The sequence below is a fragment of the Pectinophora gossypiella genome, chromosome 21 (genome assembly GCF_024362695.1).
Source record: "Pectinophora gossypiella chromosome 21, ilPecGoss1.1, whole genome shotgun sequence".
Taxonomy (NCBI): Eukaryota; Metazoa; Arthropoda; class Insecta; order Lepidoptera; family Gelechiidae; genus Pectinophora; species Pectinophora gossypiella.
The window spans coordinates 6,919,182-6,942,298 of NC_065424.1; the positions used below are offsets into that span (position 1 = coordinate 6,919,182).

General features: G+C 38.5%; 1 protein-coding gene across 2 annotated transcripts in view; it reads right to left on the reverse strand.

Moving 5' to 3' along the window:
- The window catches only part of LOC126376553 (protein CBFA2T3), an 83,283-nt gene that overhangs the window by 27,743 nt on the left and 32,423 nt on the right, over positions 1 to 23,117 (reverse strand). For both annotated transcript variants that reach the window (XM_050024025.1, XM_050024024.1), the window contains exon 2: positions 9,969 to 10,041. In XM_050024025.1, coding sequence (XP_049879982.1) covers positions 9,969 to 10,041 — 73 coding nt within the window. The remainder of the gene's footprint in view (positions 1 to 9,968; positions 10,042 to 23,117) is intronic.

Here is a 23,117-nt window from a genome sequence, read left to right on the forward strand (position 1 = left end):
TTTTTGTTAATTTTAAATAACACAGTCCATTTCTAAATGTCAAGCATGTGTTTTTATTTATAAATATTTAACTCCAGCGACGCACAGCAACTAATTGACAAGTCATTATAATTATATGGAGAATCAGCAACAGTAGCGCATCGGCCGCGGGACTTCTTTCGTGATACGAACTATATATTAAGTCTAGTTTATCTTTAAGTCTTTATTTTGTAATCTTCTTCTTCTATCGTGTGTCAGTTACCCTGGTGTTAGGTTTATTAGCGAGCCGCTAAAGGCCTCTGACATGGCTCATGTAACAACTACTTACCTACTTACTTACTCCGTTTGGTAATAACTCTGTTTTTCTTTATATTGTAAGTCATATAACACTATAAAACCATGAAATAAATACACAGTTATACACAAACATTTCTAATATGGTAAGCACAATATTTTCACACAGTAATTGTGAGGCGAGATGAAAGCAGCGGAGGTGTCGCCTGCCACACGCAGCTCTCGATAACGAGTAGGGATGGGACACGAGGGTCTCGTCGATAACTACTCGGTATCGACGTTCGACATTCTGCCTACTCCTACAGACACAGGCGTGATGCTACGTTATATTGAACTTTTGCCTTTCAAAAGGTTACATGATGGATGTACATAAAACTACCTCCTAATCAGCTATCATCAATAGCATGCAAATATTGTTACAAATTAGGTATACTCGTCATTTCATGCGTTTATTAATCAAATCAATTCATAACAGTTCATTTTATGCGGGCGGGTCAATAATAATCCTGACATCAGCGTTGATGATGTTGGTAAGTCACCTCACAACCCACACTAGAGAAGAGAACTATGCGGGCTGGCGGTCTCATCCGCCCAGACCGCCAGCCCGCATTCTTCTTCTCTTCTATCGTGTGGGTTGTGAAAAATAAAAAATAAAAAAAAATGTTTTTAAAGAAAATTATTAAAATTAAATGTTTTCAATAAAATAAAATGTTTTTATTAAAGGTAAAAACCCAAAAGAAACATTTTATTTTATTTAAAATGTTTTATCGACAACAGGCACATCACTACCATGCAGCGGAGTGCTGTCATCGGCACGCGGGCCGCTCTTGGCACACCACTAGCGTCGACTAAACTTTTATTTATCCGTCCTCAGCAGGCTAAGCTTTTTCATCGCCATAACGGATTGGAGCAATTTGTATTTTGTACTGTTTTCCTTCGTTCTCTACTTATTATACGATGATTAGTAAACTCAAGTGTTGCTGTAGTAGAATAATGAAATTGGTTTAAGTTATTTTTTATAATTCGATTTAGGGTGATCTCGTTAGGTTATTTTTATGGTGTGGCCATGAAACACGCGGGATTATCTTCTGATTTATTCCGTAGTGAGAAATGTAGTATTTATTCGGTAGTACACATGAACTCACGTGTATGCTTCTTATTGGGGTAGGCAGAACATTACAACTTACAGACATATTTGGAACTAGAAGAGTTCCAATTTTACGACATTCCCGGTGAGATATCCCGGAGAGAGTTAATAGTCTTGTATGAAACCAAAACCATAGGCCAAAGTTATGTGTCCCTCACCATCACTAATTTAAGAGCCACACTTTTGTCCAAAGCACTTTATAAGTTGGTCAATATAGGCGTAAACTTAAGATAAGTAATGGTGCTAATTCCTGTAAATACCATCTAATTTTATTTTAAGTTATATCTGTCATTTTCTTATCCGCCGAAAAGGAAAGGGACGGGTAATCGACAAGCATAAAATTTATGGAACACACGTCAATTTTAAGCACAAATCTAAAAGACCGTCTAAAAAATTTACATTAGTCAATAACCCGACACAGGTAGTAGACAGCTTGTCAAACGGATTGCACACCAGTGACGTACCTTTTTGATTCGCTCGGGTTATTCATTCATTTACTCATTCTTCCTAAAATTAAGAGCTGTGAATCATCCGTCCCTTTCCTTTTCGACGGATATGAAACTGACGGATATAATTTAAAATAAAATTAGGCGGTGTCTGCAGGAATCGGGGCCATTGTAATTTGTTTTTAGTACTCATTTTGTTGCCTTATAGAGCGACATAGTTTCTGTTTGTGACTAAGCTCTTAAATAAGATTAATATAAAGATTTAGTGAAAAAAAAACACGTGTAGCATTCTTCATCCTACTTTTTTAGGGAAAAATGGGGCAGTGGTTTCCCTCTTGCCTTCTGCCCAATCTTTAAGTGTCCCTACAACTACATTTCTGACGTAACTTTAATACACGTGTCCTCCACTCTCGCTCGGCTCGTGGCCCCACACGGCGGCCCGAGCAAACTCTGATGAGGTACGTGCCGCCGCATCGCAGCGGCTGTTTACTGCGATATTGCAACCCGCCGGTTGTGTGGGCTGACCACCGGATATTATGTCGCACATGAAATACAACGCCGTTATAAGTTATATGTAACCATGTTATAACTCACACAAATATTAAGAGAGAGGATCGATAAACGTAAAAAAAATATTGAGAGATATCGGTACTTTAAAAAAAACTTGTAAAAAAGTTGTCTGGAAGAAATTGCTAGTATAATAATAAGGCTGCTTTTTGTACAATTTATTTTATAATGTTGATTGTGTTGTTACTTTTTTAAATAAATTGTTTTTGTATTGTATTGTACTGATAAAGACTTTAAAAAAAAAGAATGTTTTGCTCCTTAATTATTGTCCCGGGCGTGTCGTAAAAACCGACAGAAGGAATGTGTCGTTTCTTAAATGATCATTGTATTGGCGATCAGCTAGAAGCCGTGGTAGCCCAGTTGGTAGGACGCTTGCCCCTCACTTTCAGGTCGCAGGTTTGAATCCAGCACAGGCCTAAACCAATGTTTGTCGAATTTGTTTTCGAATTCATTTCGAAGTTTGAATCATAAATTATTATCACGTGCTCAGCGGTGAAGAGACCCACTTTTCCGAGAAATGCATTTTCGGAGGTATGTGACCTAATCTGTATTGAGCTGGTTTTCCCTTCGCAGGTTGGAAGGTCAGGCAGGCAGTCGCTTCTGTAAAAAACCGGACTTGTCAAATCTTCAGGTTAGGTAAACGGACCCTGTGAAAAAACGGGATAATGCTAGATGCCGAAACCACAGATAAAAGATGCATATGTCTGTTATTCATGAAATTAGAAGGTTTATTTATTTTTATTTATTTATTTATAAAGGTACATACAACATTACAATGTAACCCAATGCGCTGTATGACGAGAAAAACAATATAAAAACCAATACAACAAAAATAATCATCATCATCAGCCCATTAACGTCCCCACTGCTGGGGCACGGGCCTTCCCTATGGATGGATAGGGAGATCGGGCCTTAAACCATCACGCGGGCCCAGTGCGGATTGATGGTTATTAACTACTGCTAATGCAGCCGGGACCAATGGCTTAACGTGCCTTCCGAAGCACGGAGGAGCTCGAGATGAAAACTTATTTTTTTGTGGTCACCCATCCTCTGACCGGCCTTATGAGGAGCTCGGTGGCACAGCGGTTAACGCGCTCGGTCTGCGATTGTTGAAGTAAAGCAACTTTCGCAAAAATAATTAATGAATGAAAAAAGAAACAAAAAGAAAAATAAGACCATGAAAAACACTAAATAAAAATTACAATTTCAAAATTAGAAGGTTAAACTAAGGGAAATCTTTACAGCGCCATCTATATTGTTTTTGATGAACTCTCTCTCTCTCTCTCTCTCCTTGGCATTTATTATTCCCATCTGATGGTGGGGTCTGCCTTTTTCGTACTTCGTGTTTTTGATGAACGTAGCCTGGAAAATTCCTCCTTAACTATAATATTTACAAGCTCACAAATGGTTCGAAGCTTACAAACCACTGTCAAAGACACATGCTAAGTCGCACGTTCATATAAAATTCTATAATAACTGTTTACCTTTAGACATAATCTTGATTTATGACTTGTGAAAGACTATCATTTGTCAGTGGCCGGTAATTTATTCAATGGCGCTATTTGTAGGCCGACTTTCGAAACAAAAGATTTATACTAGGTATACCAAGTCAAGCAAGCAAGCATACAGGGTGTTAGTGACATCGTAACGAAAACTTTGAGGGAAAATTCCACTTGATATCATCTCAGAATCATGGTCTGAATCATCCCCCTCAGTATTCGTTACGATGTCACTATCACCCTGTATATACCAAGTCTTTCTATTTATAATGCTATCTGAAAAAGTTTCATATGTATTGCTGTATGTGTACCTAAATAAATAAATAATACTATAATTTAGGTCGTGTACTGGGTTCAAGATAAATTATGAAATTTTGATTACTATATATAAAAAGATAAACAGCCTATATACGTCCCACCGCTGGGCACAGGCCTCCCCTCAATCAACCGGAGGGGGTATAGAGCATACTCCACCACAATAAATGGTTGTGCGGGTGAAAAGCAAAAGGAATAGGACTGTATGGTTCGTTGCGGATGATGATTTGATTACTATTAAAAAAAACTGTTGAGGAGCTCGGTGGCGCAGCGGTAAACGCGCTCGGTCTGCGATTGTTGAAGTTAAGCAACTTTCGCAAAGGCCGGTCATAGGATGGGTACCACAAAAAAAAAGTTTTCATCTCGAGCTCCTCCGTGCTTCGGATGGCACGTTAAGCCGTTGGTCCCGGCTGCATTAGCAGTCGTTAATAACCATCAATCCGCACTGGGCCCGCGTGATGGTTTAAGGCCCGATCTCCCTATCCATCCATAGGGAAGGCCCGTGCCCTAACAGTGGGGACGTTAATGGGCTGATAATGATGAAAAAAAAAAACAAATACAAATCCGCCGCAGCACGGTATAGCCCCTTAAATAATTTTCTTTTCATCCCTGACTATACACGGAACGCAGAAACTGTATATAAAAAATAAAAATAAAACATTTTTTATAAAATTATATTCAGCAAATGCGGCTTACGTAGCAAACTGCTACGAATTTATGCCGTAGCGGAGTCCTCGGTAAATACGTAGCTCGTAGCAACTCTGCTACGCAAAGATAGAGATTGCACATACGGCTACTGGAAGTGTCATAAGCGTACTTCGCGAACGCTTTGTATATTAATCAAAGTAAATAAAACTAAAAGTAAATGCATCCATCTCACGATTAACTTTGAAAAAATTCCCTATATTGAAAATAAATGATTTATGATTATTTAATGGTTTTATGGTTTCAGCCTACCCCAACGGAACATAAGTGTATTATATAATGTGTATGTATGTATAATTATTAAAAGAATTCTCTATTTACAAAAGTACATACATAAATACGACTATTTCTCACCGGGGTAGAGACTGTGGAATTCGATTTGCTTCGATCATCGTATCTTTCTCTTACTTCCTCCACATTCATAAATCGTTTCATACACGCACTCCAATAATTAATTCTCAATTTAAACAACAGCAGTTAAACAATGGCATTTGGATTTTAACACGACATTCGGTCTTAAATCGGTCGGTCTTATTCGGTGCCATAGTCTCTGCTTACACTGGTGGGAAATAGACGTGAGTTTATATACGTGTATCTATTTGGTCTTACCACTTTAAAGCGTGTCTTTTCTAGTTCAATTCTCTACATCTGCGTGGTCCGTGCCGCGCGTGGTGCCCGCGAGATTATGATCGACAGTTGTTGCTTTTCCCACAGAGAACACTTGCTTCTCTACCTATACTATTATGACGAAATTTAACAAAAAAATACCTACCTACAACATTATTTAATACCCTAAAGGTCCGTGCACACAGGCAAAAAAAACTTTGTATGCATTTCTATGGCGCAACGCCCACTAGACCATTCCGTCATCGATCAACACCGCAGCGTACTGTTATAGAATGCAATTGCTAGTAGAAATGCTTACCTTTACCCAAAAACCACTAATTCTGTAATTCATCTAAATTGTAATAGTCAGCACCTTATTCTCCTAGCCTCCTCTTCCCACGCAATTTAGTTAGTCTAATCCCATCCACCACGCGGTACACAACTCTATTCCAATTTATGTCTTTTCCAAATCTGTATTTCAATTCCAAATTCAAAGTAAAATATACTTAATTTTTAGTTTAATTAAAAATAGTTTTTTTTAAAAACCGAAATTTCAAAATCCATATAACAGTACCATGCACGGACTGGCCAAATTTCCCGGTACATACTCCGTTGCAGTTGGCATAGCGTCCGGCACGCGCTTGTCGCTTTCCTACTACGGTGTAGTGAGATTTGTCCGCCCAAGTAGTTAATGCCATCTGCGGCAAATCTACAATAAGTCACGTCAAAAAAAAATAAAGATGTGGTGGGCCTTAGAGAGTGATATAATTCGTAATCTCTAACGGTAATCAGAAAACAACTTACAGCCACTGGTCAAAATCTTCTATCGTGTGGGTTGTGAGCTGAATTACCAACCTCTTCAATCCTGGTGTCAGGGTTATTATTGAGCCGCCAAAGGCCCCTGACATGGCTCATGTAACGACTACTTACTTACATCAGTAAGTAGTAACCGGGACCAACGGCTTAACGTGCCTTCTGAAACACGAATCATCTTACTTTTGAACCATCTATCTGGTGATCAGCCTGTAATGTCCTATCCAAACTAGGGATCACATAGTGATTTTTGTGGTATGTCCCCACCGGGATTCGAACCCGTGACGTGCGGATCGTGGGTCCAACGCTCAACCACTGGACCACGGAGGCCGTTATTAGTTGGTCAAGATAAATTGTATGGTGACAAGTGAGTATCCACAAGGGTGAAGTGAAAATCACTTTTTAATTTTAACATTTTTTTTTTCATTTTTTTTCACTTATTAAGAGTTACTAATGAGGAAGTGCGGACAGAAGAGTTATTGAGGACAGAAGAGGCAAGACGATTGGACACTTAATAAGACACGACGAATTTATTAAAAACATCATAGAAGGAAAGCTACAAGGAAAGAGAGGAAGGGGAAGACCAAGAAGAGCTAACATGGAACAGATTAAAGAGAAGGTGAACGTCGTGTCTTATAAGGAGGTGAAGGAATTGGTCTTTGATAGACAAGAATGGAGTATGCTACACCGACAAGAGCGTGGCTCTTAAATTAGTGATGATGATCAAAAAGTAAGTACCTAATATGATATAGATTCTTTAATACTTTCTTTATTCTTTACTGTACGCACTCTTGCTTGTTCGTGATTTCCATGTCACGCACGAGATTATAATCATTGAACAGCTGTATAATTTCACACAGACTAGGTTCACAGTCTTTGTGAACATTCGCTAAATACCATATCTAGTACGGTTCTATATCTGTGTTCGTTGTAACAGAGGGATGCTTCTTGTCTTGACATATAGAAATCTTATGTGGACCTCCGGATTGTGTACCCAAAGCTCCACAATTTAACGATTATTTTTAGACGTGACTTATTGTAGATTTGCCGCATAAGGCATTCACTACTTGGCCGCACAATCGAGGACCGCTGAGGTATCACCCGGTAACCAACATCGGAGGACAAAATACGTCTTATCTATCGTCTTATACAAGCTGTTAGTTTCCTAATTTCAAATAAATAAAATACTTAATAAATACTTATATATAATATATATATTTATATCTAGGTTGTTTACTTTTTTTGACGTGACTTATTGTAGATTTGCCGCAAATCGCATAACTACTCGGCCGGAAGTTGTCTCTTCCAGTATACAATTTACATTAATCCGTGTAACGGATCGTGCCACAAGTGATGTTCCCGAGATTATGATCAGCAGTTGTTACGTTTCCCACCGATACATTCTGGTGGGGCGAGGAGTTTTTTTTTTAAACATTCATAAACTCACGCCCGTAATCCCTAATAGGGTGAGCAGAGCTCCAAAGTGGTGGTTCAACGCTGGGCTCATGAGATCCTGGGTTTGATTCCCGGTAGTGTACAAAAAAGTATTTTGTGAGAATATCCCTGGTTTAGTTTGGTTGGTTGGTTGTTTAGCTAGAACATCAACGATTGAGAAATTGGTCGGTGTACTGCGGAACGGAAGGCAATCGGGGCAACCACCGTTCTACACGCCCTATCTAATATAAAGAATAAAATAATCCATAACCATATTGTCTAATATAGGAATATTTTGAACATAAAAATAAATAAATTTTGTAATTTTTTAATAATAAGTATATTTTCAATAATTTTCTTTCAATGTACCATTTCTTTATTTTTTATTTTCTTATGTATATTTGTACGCCTGCATGCAGGCCGAACACATCACAACATTGTTATTTAAATTATTTTACCACCTTTATTGTATCTATGTGTTCTCGCAAATAAATTGATTTGATTTGATTTGATCTATGGAGTATTGAAGGACTCCACCGACAAGAGCGCAGCTCTTAAATAAAGAGTGAGAGATCCCTAGTTTGGTCAGGACAACGCACGCTGATATCACCTCATTGTCCGAAAAATAAGATTCCCTATTTCTTAACTATAGTTTGTTTAGTTTTAAGTCTTTGTAAATAAGTAATTTAACGGCCTCAGTGGTCCTGTGGAGCAGAACGCTCGGCTCACGATCCGGAGGTCCCGGGTTCGATTCCCGGTGGGGACAAATCACTTTGTGATCCCTAGTTTGGTTAGGACATTGCAGGCTGATCACCTGATTGTCCAGAAGTGAAATGATCAATGCTTCAGAAAGCACGTTAAGCCATTGGTCCCGGTTACTACTTACTGATGTAAGTACGTAGTAGTTACTTGAGTCACCGCAGGGGCCTTTGGCGGCTCAATAATAACGCTGACACCAAGGTTGATGAGATTGGTAATCCACCTCACAACCCACATGATAGAAATAGAAGTAATTGTTAAGTTAAAGAATAATTACCGGAATTAGCTTTAGGTAAACTATTTCATTATTTGTAAATTTGTATAGTTATTTTTGTCAGATGTATTTATTCCCAAGGTCAAATATGTCTTTATACCAAATTTTATCAAAATCAGTTCAGTAGTAAAGGACTGCCAAAATTATCTTACCTAAATTGCTAAATAAACTACCTCATAATATAAGAACACAATTCGGTACTGCAAAATTTAATAATAAAATAAAATCTTTTCTCAAAGAAGGAGCCTCCTGTATGTCTTATCACCAAAGCACTATGTAAAGGACAGGCGAATGTAAAACTCACTTGCACTCGCCTGTGCCTACCAATATACCGGTCCGACCGTCCAACTATATTTTGTTAATTGATTACCGAGTTACTACCCGCGGATACATTCGTATTGTACCTATATTACTTTTTCAACCTTAAATTTATTGTGTTAAGGGTTAATTTGTACCTGTACTGCCTGACGTGAATTTGACACATCTTAAACCCATTATGGGTTTCAGTGTCGTAATGTAAGAATTTTATAATATCTTTTGTAATGAATGAATAAATAAATAAAAATAAAAGTTTAGGTGTTAAAACGTAGCAGACGCACCTACAGTCATGAGCAATATCATTTACCCACTTTAGGACTCTGTCGCACTAACATTTTAGACATTTAGTGAGACTTACAGTTAAACTTTGAAGGATGTAGGTAGGGTTATTTAGTGAGGAGCTCGGTGGCGCAGCGGTAAACGCGCTCGGACTGCGATTGTTGAAGTTAAGCAACTTTCGCAAAGGCCGGCCATAGGATGGGTGACCACAAAAAAAAATGTTTTCATCTCGAGCTCCTCCGTGCTTCGGAAGGCACGTTAAGCCGTTGGTCCCGGCTGCATTAGCAGTCGTTAATAACCATCAATCCGCAATGGGACCGCGTGATGGTTTAAGGCCCGATCTCCTTATCCATCCATAGGGAAGGCCCGTGCCCCAGCAGTGGGGACGTTAATGGGCTGATGATGATGACAGTTAAACTTGTCAAAAAAGTTAATGTGACATGGTACCAAAGTGTATACATATTAATGCTCGTGACCGTACATACAGAATTACATTGGCAATTATAATATTAGTATATGAATTGGTGACTCACATTTTCGCCTCTCATTGGCTGCAGGTTGAGTGTATTCCTTATCAGGCGCCTCTTCTTTCACTTTCGCCTCCATCTGAAAGAAAGAGACACAAAATTAGAGGCAGCCAATCAGCTCGCGACACCAAACAATTCAGGACCCCGATACCGACCCCGCCGGCGTGGTCGACGATTTCCCTCAATCAGCGCTTATCGCTATCGACCCAGTAGGGTTGATTAATTCTTTCAAATATTTTTCCTCTCAGACGACGCCCTGAGCCGAGGTTCACGCCCAACTGGGCACCCTCAGGCCTGTTGTCTTAAACGTTGTACCGGATGAGAGCCATCAGCGCTCCCCATTTGTCCGGCCAAGTAGTTAATGCCATCTGCGGCAAATCTACAATAAGTGACGTCAAAAAAAAAATTATAACATTAAGTCCATTACAATGAATGGGAATGTTAGGTTGGTTTGGACTCGTAGAGCGGATGAAGGATAATATAATTGCAAAAGCGGTATATAAAGTGAAAGTTGATAGTAGGGTTGGCAGAGGAAGACCGAGAAGGACTTACATTGACCAAATTGGAGATGTCCTTAGAAAAGGTTTAATATGATCTACTCTGAACCGACGTGCGTGTATGAAGCGATTGATGAATGTGGAGGAAGCAAGAGTGTGTCAGGATCGAAGCAAATGGAATTCTATAGTCTCTGCTTACCCCGGTGGGAAATAGGCGTGAGTTTATGTATGTATGTATGTAAGTCAGTTACAATACTTATACAGGGTGGTAGTGAAACCGTAACGAACACTGAGGGGGATGATTCAGCTCATGATTCTTAATAACAAGTGGAATTTTCCGGCACAAAATTTTTGTCTATTTTTGCGTTTTAATTCAAATTCAAAATATTTATTTCGGAAACTAGTCCATATTATGTTAGTAACAGAAAGCTTAACCTAGTATTAGTAACAGAATCGAAAGAGCAACATAAAAAAGCTACATGAGACAGGCCCGAGTCACCGATGCTGCGGGCAGCTATGTAACTGCGTGCAATCGCACCCAGCGGTTCAACAGCGGCGACTCGTATGGTCCACCAATGCGCTCATGATGGTGTTGGGGCTGGCGCACGCACGGCGCAACAGAGACGCACAGCGCTTACGCATGATCGCGTGGAAGTCTACACGCGCCTCGCAGAACATACCTACCGGAGGCGCTACAGTGTCGCGGCAGCCCCAGAAGCGCCCTGAACGCATTGTTGTAATAATTTTAAATTCTAAAGTTTTGCGATGGAAAATACCTTTTGATATTTATATGGGAGACCAACAGCTCTTAACAACTATAGCAAAAAGAAAATCATACTTAAAAACTAAGCCAATAACAGGTTTCCACCTATATAAAACAGTATAAAAATATTAAAACTTAAAACTTAAGCGCACTGCAAAGGTTTAAGGACATGCACAGATGCCTAAGACGGTACAAAGACGCTGACTTAAACAATAAAAATAACGCTACTATCTTAATATTAAAAACTATATAACAAAGTGAAACTACAGTAACGATGACAAAATAATTGAATAAAATATCATGCAAATAAAAGTGAAGTGAAGTGAAGTGTGTTCGGTAGTTTAGTGATATTAAAAGTGTACCTAATTAAAATGAAATTTTTATGTTGTTGCAGGAATCAAGGTCATGTAATAGAATAGTGTTTGTAAAGCACAAAGCAGAATATAAACCAGACACCACACAGCTCGCCAGATCCACTGTGTGACGTCACAGCACCTGCTATCGGCTCTGCTCTTCGTCTGTTCTGGCGCCCTAGTGCTGTCCTACTATCCTACTGTCACAGTTATCGGTAAGTATTGTTACGGAAGTGGGTATCGGGATTGGAAGGAAACTCACTGAGTCCAAGGGGAAACTAATTAATTCATACACACGGTACAGCTTCCGCACTGGGCTTCGCGGTATAACTCCGTCACTGTCACTTCACTTTTTTCCGCGACACTCGAACACAGCACGGAACACGACACTAGTACTGCACTAACACCGCGCTAAACACTACACTTTACACTGCTTAAAACACTGTTCTTCACTTCCACTTTTTCCTTACTTTCGCGTTTTCACTTCTTCTTCTTGCTCCGATCGCTTTAGAAACTGAACTGACTCTCCTTGCTTTTCCCGCTCTCTATATACCCTATGGTTTCGTACCAGTATAGACGATTCTTTTCCCGAATAATCTCGGGTGGAACCTTCTAGTAAAGAAAAACAAGGACGATGCTATGCGTCATAAAAGAGAAAGAAGGATTACGGTGACATTCCAGAACTCTCTACTCTTATTCCTGATATTTGACAAAATGATAAATGGATGAAGACAAATAATTAAACAAAAGAAATTTGCTCCGGCCTTCGAAAACAATTTACTGAAGACAAAGAAAACAAATTCAAGAAATAATAAACGAAGAAAAATCTTCATTTGACCAGGCTGTATGGCTATGTCCCTTTGCCTGCTCCTTCTCGGGACAAATTTAACCAAAAAAAAAAAAAAAACTCTCTGGTTGCGGTGTTTGTTTATGCCGGTTTATGCAATGTGACATTGTCAAGCCGTCACAGTACTGTAAACGTTACAAAATAACAGGTATTTCAAAGAGTTACACATTATTTTCTTCCTATGACCTGTGAGGCTAGACACGTCAATTTCAACTATACTATTAAGTAATTAATACATATATACCAAGGTGAGGTGGTGGACATCAGTAGGTAGTAACTGGGACCAACTGCGGAACATGTCTTCCGAAGCACGGAGCATCTTACTTTCGGACAATCTGGTAATCAGCCTTGTAATGTCCTAACCAAACTAGGGACTACAAAGTAATTTTGTGATATGTCCCCACCGGGAATCGGGGCCTCCGGGTCGTGAGCCCAACACTCAACCACTGGACCACGGAGGTCGTTATCTAAGTGTTAAATATAGACAGTCAAACACCAGTAAAACAATGACAGACGGCATCACAAAATAACAGTAAGTAATTAAAACACATATTTTTTTTATAAATTCATTATTGTTTTCAATTATAACATCTCAACATCATCCATCATCCATCTCATATCCCTGATTTAAAAGCGGTAAGAACCCGTTAATAATAACGGGTGACGGGGGTGGGTTGAAACACATGTGTTTCAATTATGATAATCACCGCGTAAACCTAAAATAATGTAACAGTAAGTAACCTAGTATTTAAAACAGGCCCCCATCACTAACGAGATGTCTGGTTTGAAGGCAGCCGGTACTACGGCCGACACTGTCGTGTTTAGAAACAGATGCTGGGAGATCTGATAAAACCAAATAGATAATAAACAAGTTTCTGCCTGCCCCTTCGGAGATACAACCTCGGTTAAACGCGGAAACTTACTTCATCATGCATGCATGCACACATATCGAGGTGAGCAGTGTCACAAGTTATCCGAAATTGGATAGATTCCTAGGTCCAAGATAAATTATAAAATTCTGATTAATTTAATCTTACTAAATAAAGACAGATCTAAAGGTGACAAAAAACGTTTTCTTTTTTCTATTTAACTTATTTATATACGAATTACTTATATATGAAAAAAATAAAAATTTCATAATAGGTGCGATATTTTATCAAGTTTTCTATGACGTCACAGGTTGCTTTTTCATACCAATTCCACAGTACACACCACATACAATTTCGTGTTTTGACGTTTAGTAAAAAGTAACTGATTTGACTAGTTGGAAATTCCTAAGATGGATATGACGTAGTGTATGGTGACATGTGATCAACAATCATGTTAGAAAGGATACAATCTCACTGTCGGTTTTTACGACATGTCCAGAAGTATAAGCAGCCGAACACGTTCTAAGTACTTATGTTTTTCATTCGCTCCCAATCCATCTTACATCACCTGTAACTAAATATCAGTCCTGTCAAAATTACGTTCGGAAGCAATAAATACGTCGCCCAATAAAGCGGGGGACTTATAAAATAACTGTAACAAGGTTTCAGTTCTTCAATAACGTGTGAAAGTAAAAATTGTATCGGGCCACCTGCCCGCCGCACCTGTGCTAACGAGAGGGGGCGGTAAGACGGGAACGGGGGCGACACCCACACTATTACGGCTACCGACGAGGGCCGACGAACGCCGCGGTTTCAATCTCTCGTCATAGAGTAAATAATGCTCTCGTCACACTCTTGGCGAGACGGCAAGACCCACAGTGTGACATCTCTCCTCCATTTCAGTAAGTTACAATTACTTGAGCGTCGCGGTAGCGTCACACCAATGCCCGATCATGCCGAAAGTGTGGTAAAAATGTAGTACTTACAATAGGGTATATATTTATTTTATTTTATTTTGTTTGGGGAGCTTACAGCTTAATTCACACAATAATAACAATAATGGATATAAGAACTAAAACATGCATCCTGGTGGGCTCAGCAACGAAGAAGGGAAGAGAAGAAGCGTGTATTAAAATTAATCATTCAAAAATTCTTCTAAAGAGTGTTATTTGCTCTTTGAAATTAATATTGTTTATAGGGTTTTTATTAATATAACGGGTCGCTTTCCACTATTAGGTGATAAGACGCGGCAAATGTCGCTGTTTAAAGTTCTCGTCACATTGCTGGCGTAACAGGACGCTAGCGTGACGATCGTGCAACACCAGCAGTTGCAATGTTCTACTGAAAATGAGATACGACACACTGTGAGCTCTTGCCATCGTGTTGAACGCAACGCCAGCTGTGAGTTGTCTCTCCTACATTTCAGTAGGTTCATCACACTTTAATATCTCAATTAAAACAATTCCGGACTTGCAGCAATGATTTATTTATTAGTAGTTTTCACTAGCACAGTTGGTTTGACAATTATAGACGGCGACACGGCTCACCAGCTATCACATAGCTTAAGTTATGTTAAGACTTGTTTTAATGTAAGTATATTGAACTAAAATAATAATTTTGGTGGGTTTTAGTGCGAAAATTAAAATGTTTATATTATGATAACATTCACAATGTTATTAATTATTAGAAATATAATGTTCTATCCTTCTTTTTTCGCTTTGAGCTTCTATTTTTGCAAGTTTTTACCACACATTTCCCCGTGTTGCCAGTTCGGCGCCTAATCGCGCACTGAGGTAAAGTACTGTCAACGTCGTTATATTAACAGTAACTTCGCTTCGCGTAGTAGTAAATCTATGGACACTATTGTAAATTTTCCGTGTCTCGTGTGTTTCATTTCATTCTGGCGCTACTATCGGTGCACGCTGACTCGAACGTTCCGATATAAAGGATAGATATTCAAGACACACCACTAGTTATTTATCTTTAGAATATTGTAAGTATTTTGAGTCACCCGTAACTATTATGAAACCTATTGTATCATAACTGTGTAAAATTCGGTTCAGGGGGTTCAAATGGCCACATGGAAACAATTCATCTAAGTAAGCAATATTTCAATTTAACATTTGCGCATATAAAAGTAAGTGCGCAACGTAAACAAATGTCAAATAGCAATATTGCTTTCTTAGGTGAGTTGCTTCGATGTGGCCATTTTAACCCCCCCCCCCCCCCCAGTTCTCAACTGGTATCATTCACATAACATTACCACATCCCGGACACTTCATACAAACAGTTTCTTTTTACACAGGCACTACACATTTACATTATCGTACTTGCGCATCTGTGTGTGTGACGTCTGATACCATACGATTCAAGTCTAAACTATGTTCGAGGGGGAGTGAGGTAAACCTAGCTCAGCCGCTGGTGGGGAGCGGAGATTTGCCGTTCTATACGTAGCATTATTCCTTATTCTATGACATTACATGAGGCCACGACTATCCCAAAGAGGTATTCAGAGGAACATGCATCACAAGATGAACTAAGTATCCACACCTCACCGAGCTTTCTGTTAGACCAACGTTATAGGTGGTGAGCCGTATCGCCGGCTATAATGGTCAAGCCAACGACTGTGTTATAACTCAAAAGTATCAAAAGATGTAAGCCGAGCATCGTATGAAATGAGCAAAGAGAATAAAGGAATGAGACTGAGTGAAGATTCTAGAGAGGATTTATAATTATTTGAATTAAGAATAAATTCCAAACAGCCAGAACGCTAATTTCAATATTTTAATATAATAATAATCTATATTTCAGTTAAAAATCATATTAAATTAAATATAAAATATAATATTTTAATTATTTCAAATAAGTTTTTTTTTATTTTTTTTTCAATTACATAATATAATTATTTTTTAATTTTTTCTATATTTTAATTTCGATCAAAGAGAATAATTCACTAATAATATTTCAATTTCGAAGGAAGATAGCCACCGCCATAGTCATAGATAGACACGGAGCTCCGCGGGCTATATAGTCTTATGTAGCCACTGATGTAAATAATATGTTACTATAGTTATGTAGTGGCTCGTAAGCTGGTCAGGTGTGCAGGTTCATAGCAATATGTAGTAAGTATGCTGTTCCGACGCTCGCTTTGACGCTCGCTACCGGGTAAAATAAACTAAAACGCAAATTGGAATAGTTGAGAAACGTTTTACCCCCGGGCATGATTCAATGTGACTATAAAGAATTCCTATGCTGGACCGGAATAAAGAACATATAATGCGTTCAGCTGCTTATCTTTCCGAATATGGCGTTAAAATCGCCAGAAGGATTACAAAATAAAGACAGATCTGAAACTAAAGAAAACCTTTTATTTTTGTTTCTATTTAAATTATTATGAATTTTAATCAAGAAAAACGTACTTAATAAAAAGTTCGACATTTTATCGCGTTTTTCTATGACGTCACAAAATCATACAAATTCCTTGGTAATTTCGTGTTTTGACGTTTAGTAAAAAGTCACTGATTTGACTAGTTGGAAACTAAGCCTATATGGTTCCCACTGTCAATGCCAGTCATGGTGAATCAGAAATCATTTTATTATATATTCCACGTAATTATCATAGATAAACTTGTTAAAAACGTCAATTTCACATATTTGAATCTACATCTTTTCCCAAAGTGTTAGTAAAGTTATGGCTGAGGAGAAGAAATAAATTAATATAGGAATACGTTACAAGTTATTTTAATAAATAGAGGAACACTTTTAACACCAGGCATTCATTAATCTTATAATAAGCTTTTTTAGTAAAATTTGACATGAACTTTAAATTTATCTAAAAGATAAATTAATAAGCCATAAGATTAATTTCAAAACCAAATTATGTACCTAAATTCATACAATAAATGCTTTAAAGCAAAAATTGTATTTGACTGTCTGACAAATTCAATATATTGTCTGGTATTAATATACCAACTGTAAAAACATGTTCATAACCCCAGAAATAATAATAAAAAATTATCATTGACAAACTTGTTGAAGGTCAATTTAACAATTTTGAATCTACTAATCCTAACCCTAGGCCTAGGCTGAGACCTAGCCTCTTTACTTATAATTAATGACGACATCTCTTCTACAGGTCTCGCTTGGGATACTTAAAGGCGAAGGTTGTTGCTTAGCTGGCACAGGGAGATCTAGAAGTAAGTACATCTTACGTTCATAGATAATGACTGTAGTTTTTTAAGGACACCCCAGTCCTTAAAAAAAGGTTTAGAACGATCTACTCTGAACCGGCGTGCGCGTATGAAACAGTTGAATGTGCAGGAAGCAAAAGAAGTACGTATGTCGGAATCGAAGCAAATGGAATTCCAGTCTCTACTTATCCTGGTGGACAACAGGCGTAAATTTATGTATGTATATAGGTATGGACATTTTGTCTTCTGATTACTTGTAAATCTGCCTACAGAAAAAAGGGATTTGAATCACCCCATGAGCTTGATGATCTTTTGTACACCTACATCATCATCTCCCTAGCGTTATCCAGTCTCCACAGGGTCCGCTTACGTATCCTGAACGTTTGACAGGTCCGGTTTTTTACAGAAACGAATGCCCGTCTGACCTTCCAATACAGGTTCAAATTCAAATTCAAATATTTATTGCATTCCATGTAGTACAATAGGTGTGTGTAGGTTAGGTTAGGTTAGGTCTGGAAACCTGTATTGGGCAGGTCTGAAAACCAGCCCAATACAGGTTAGGTCACACACCTCCGATACGCATTTCTCGGGAATATGGGTTTCTTTAACGATGTTTTCCTTCACCGCTGAGCACGTGATTACACTCTTCTTCTATCGTGTGTCAGAGTTACTATTGAGTCGCCATAGGCCCCTAACATGACTCATGTAACGACTACGAACTTACTTAACTAGTAACCGGGACCAACGGCTTAACGTGCCTTTCGAAGCACGGATCGGATTACACTTACATACACACTATACTACTACCTACGTATGTACTTATTTACATTTATTTTTTCTTCTCTTATTTATCCACACAGTCACAGTTCAAATTATTCCCGTCAAATTTCCAAACATTTTGCCCCAATCTATCATGAACTAGCGTGAATATGAATATAATAGAAATAGTTTATTATAAAAGGGCGCCACACACAAAAAAAGCCAATAACATTATATCAAATTTCCACTAAACAATTACAAAAAAGCAAGACGGATGTTTGTCGAAATGATCATAAGGTGGTGCAGGACATCCTGAGATACAAGGGCTTCACTCAGCACAAATCGCGGCTTGAACCACGACGCTAATATTTTATGTAACGTTTTAATGATAGAATAACCAGACATTGGGCAGGCGGGGAGTCAGTACGTAAATAACGCGCACGTGCCGGCCATATGGTGCGTGCGCGGCCCTGTGTTTACACGAGCCGTTCCGGACACTCGCTATTTGTATGTAGGTGACCGCCAGAGCAAACACATACCGCGCTTTCCAATCTGATATTATAAATGCGAAACGTACTACGGCGAAACCACTGAGCCGATTATGATGAATTGTCTTCTGGGGGTTAAAATGGCCACATCGAAGCAATTCATCTAAAAAAGCAATATTTTTTGACATTTGTTTGCACTGCGCACTTACTTTTATATGCACAAATGTCACTTTGCAATATTGCTTTCTTAGATGAATTGTTTCGATGTGGCCATTTTAACCCCCCTGGACTCCCTACTTAACGTCTCAAGATCTAACGTATTTGCATGAAGTGGTCAGTTGTAACAACAAAATATCGGATATGGTAGTTTATCATTTAACGATAATGATCCAATAGTTTTTTTTAATAAGTTCATTTTTAAATATTTAATTTTTCTAAAATAAGAAGGCTATTTTTTGTCTGTGTATTATAAGACTCGAAACACGGGCGGCCATGATTGCACTTTGTATGACGTCATATTTCACAAAATAAACAAAAGCTATCTGTCAGGTTTCTAGTTATACTGTTTGACCATTCCTTTGCTTGTTTAAATATGACGTCACTGGGCGAAATACCACATGACCTACCGTTTTCGCGCGAGATTTGAAATTAATAAAGAAAAATAAGTTTTTTTTTTTCTATTATACAGGGTGTTAGTGACATCGTAACGAATACTGAGGGGGATGATTCAGACCATGATTCTGAGTTAGTATCAAGTGGAATTTTCCGTCGCAAAATTCATCATTTTTTTTAGTTTTTTTGTAATTATTTTCAATTCTATACTTTTGCGATTGAAAATTCCACTTGATATTAACTCAGAATAATGAGCTAAATCAGCCGCCTCAGTATTCGTTACGATGTCACTTACACCCCGTACCAGTCCGTACAGTTAGCCATACAAGTAGGTATGGGTGTTAGTGACACCGTAACGATATTCGTTACGGTGTCACTAACACCCATACCTACTTGTATGGCACGGAAAATAATTTAAAATAACATAAAAAAAATCATAAATTTTCCGACAGGAAATTCCACTTAATATCAACTCCCATCCCCCTTATCAATCCCCCTATCCCCCTTAGTATTCTAAGGGGGATGATTCAGACCATGATTCTGAGTTGATATTAAGTGGAATTTCCTGTCGGAAAATTTATGATTTTTTTTATGTTATTTTAAATTATTTTCCGTTCCATACTTTTGCGACGGAAAGTTTCACTTGATATCAACTAAGAATCATGGCCTGAATCATCCCGCAAAGTTTTCGTTACGATGTCACTAACACCCTGTATATAAAGCTTTTTCGAGAAAATTTAAAATATTTTAAGAGGTATAAAATAAACGTTTGTGTTTTTTAAAATACAAACATACATACATAAACTCACGCCTATTTCCCACCGGGGTAAGCAGAGACTATAGAATTCCATTTGCTTCGATTCTGACACACTTCTCTTGCTTCCTCCACATTCATCAATAGCTTCATACACGCACGCCGGTTCAGAGTAGATCGTATTAAACCTTTTCTAAGGACATCTCCAATTTGGTCATCGTAAGTCCTTCTCGGTCTTCCTCTGCCAGCCCTACCATCAACTTTAAAATACTTATCTGAAAACTGTCAAAAAACCAATTACACAAGCTTACGACTATATCCCAATTGAAGAAAGAAAAGAAAAGTGCAAGAGAAGTGTGTCAGGATCGAAGCAAATGGAATTCTATAGTCTCTGCTTACCCCGGTGGGAAATAGGCGTGAGTTTATGTATGTATGTGTATATCCCAATTGGGTAGTGTACTAGGATCAAGATAAAAATAATGAAATTCTGATAACTAAATAAAGACAGATCTAAAAGTAACGAAAACATTTTCTTTTTTCTATTTAACTTACCTATTTACGAATTTTAATAATGAAAAATGTAATAAATAAGTGAGACATTTTGTCACTTATTTATTACACTATGACGTCACAGTGTGCTTTTTCATACAAATTCCGTATTTTGACGTTTCTTCATCTTCTTCACCAGCCCATTAACGTCCCCACTGTTGGGGCACGGGCCTTCCCTATGGATGGACAGGGAGATCGAACCTTAAACCACCACGCGGGCCCAGTGCGGATTGATGGTTATTAACGACTGCTAATGCTGCCGGGACCAACGGCTTTACGTGCCTTCCGAAGCACGGAGGAGCTCGAGATGAAAAACTTTTTATTTTGACGTTTAGTATAAAGTAATTGATTTGACTAGTTGGAAACTAGCTTATTGGGGTAGTCTGAGGTATATCCAACGCAAGATTAGCTATGTACCGACGCGTCACCGAGCTTTCTGTTAGACCAACGTGATAGGTGGTGAGCCGTATCACCGTCTGGAATGGTCGAGCTAACTGAGAGTTAGAAAACGTGTTTTATGGTACGGAAATAGCGACCGCCGCGTGCACACCATATGGCGGCCTGTGGTCTGTTAGTTTAACACCTGGGCAGAGATTGCGAGGCGAGGAAACCATCTGGTCCAGTTATAAATTGTACTGTAGCTGAACTTACTGGAAAATATTACGATTGATGTATGTGGAGATCAGTGACGTGCCGTCCCCGGGAAAATTCCAACTTTGGGAATGTTCCCGGCAGTTTTTTTTTTACTTATTGTGTTTTTGCCGCAGATGACATTAACTACTTGGCCGGACAAATGGGGAGCGCTGAATGCTCTCACCCGGCAGTAAATAGGCGCAAAACTTATGTAAAAAGAACTTAATTACCTAACCTTTAGGAAGTTAAGACCAGAGTACAAGAAATAACAATTTGAAAAAGAAAAGCAGCCAGTGTCCTGACAGATGTTTATCGAAATGATCATAAGGTGGTGGTGGACGTCCTGAGATAAAAGGGCCTCACTCAGAACAAGTCGCGGCGTGAACCACGACGCTGGTATTATGTTACATACATTATAATATAATACCAAATTACATACATACATACAAACATAAACTCACGCCCGTAATCCCTAATGGGGTGGGCAGAGCCACAAGTAATCAAAGACAACTTGCAGCCACTGTTGAATACCAAATTACTTTAATAGAAATAGTGTAACTAAACAAATATTATCGCAAAGACGTATACGTAAATACTTAAGGTTATAATAAAAAAGAAAGTTATTAATGTAGGTATAACTAGTAAATATTACACATTGGTGCAAGTCCGTTACCGGGGCTCAAACCGGCGCGCTACCCGTCTTTATCCGTGTGTTATACGATCTAAATCTAGATATAATGTGCAAATGGAACTAGGATAAAACCTCCATTCAACGCGCAGGTGGCGGACAACATCGCAACGCAAACATACGGACAAGCAAACAAACGTACGTCAGCATTGTAGAGATTTATATACGGATTGCGCGGACCCCGTTTGTACTACTATTTAGGATGTTTTAATTGCTAAACTGGGAGCAGGGAAAAATCATATAACGCCCTCACTTAATATCGGACTTACACCAGTGAGTTGCCTATTAACTTACCGTAAGTTTTACTAACACAATTGGCTCAACCATTATAGACTCAAGGGTGGCATTAATAGACGAATCTCAGCTGAGACTGCCCTCAAGATCATACTCAAGTCTCTCTTTTTATATGAGAACTATCACATTGACATGATCTTGAGGGCAGTCTCGAAGCTGAGATTAGTTTATTAATACCACCCTTAAGTCTATAATGGTCGAGACAATTGTGTTAGTGAAAATTTACGGCAAATAAATAGGTAACTCATTACTAATCTCAGCTTCGACACTGCCCTCAAGATCATGTAAATGTGACAGTACTTATATAAAATCAGGGACTTGAGCATCTTCAAGGCAGTCTCAGCTGAGATTAGTTTATTAATACCACCCTTCGACACTTAGACACTTACTTTTGTATGTCAAATTGCAATATAATTGTTTTTTTAGATGAATTGCTTCGATGTGGCATTTTATCGCCTTTGGTGTCACCAGGGTTGATAAGGTCAAAATCAAAAATAAAATTAAAAAAATAAATGTTTGCATTGGTTTTTTGTTTGGATCATAAATGACTGTCTCGTGCCCAGCGGTGAAAGAAAACAGCGTGATGAAACCCACATTCCTAAGAAATGCATTTTCCGAGGTATGTGACCCAACCTGTATCGGGCTGGTTTTTCCGAGGGCTGTCAAATCTTCAAGTTAGATAAGCGGACCCTGTGAAAAATGGGACAATGCTAGGGAGATGATGATGACAATAATATGTTTGCATTAACACTGGTATAGGTAGATTATACTTCTAGTAGCGAGAATTTCCCTTTAAGCATAAAGGTCGGACATTGATTTCAAAATCCTCACTCTCGAGAGAAGAAGAAAAGAGGTAAAT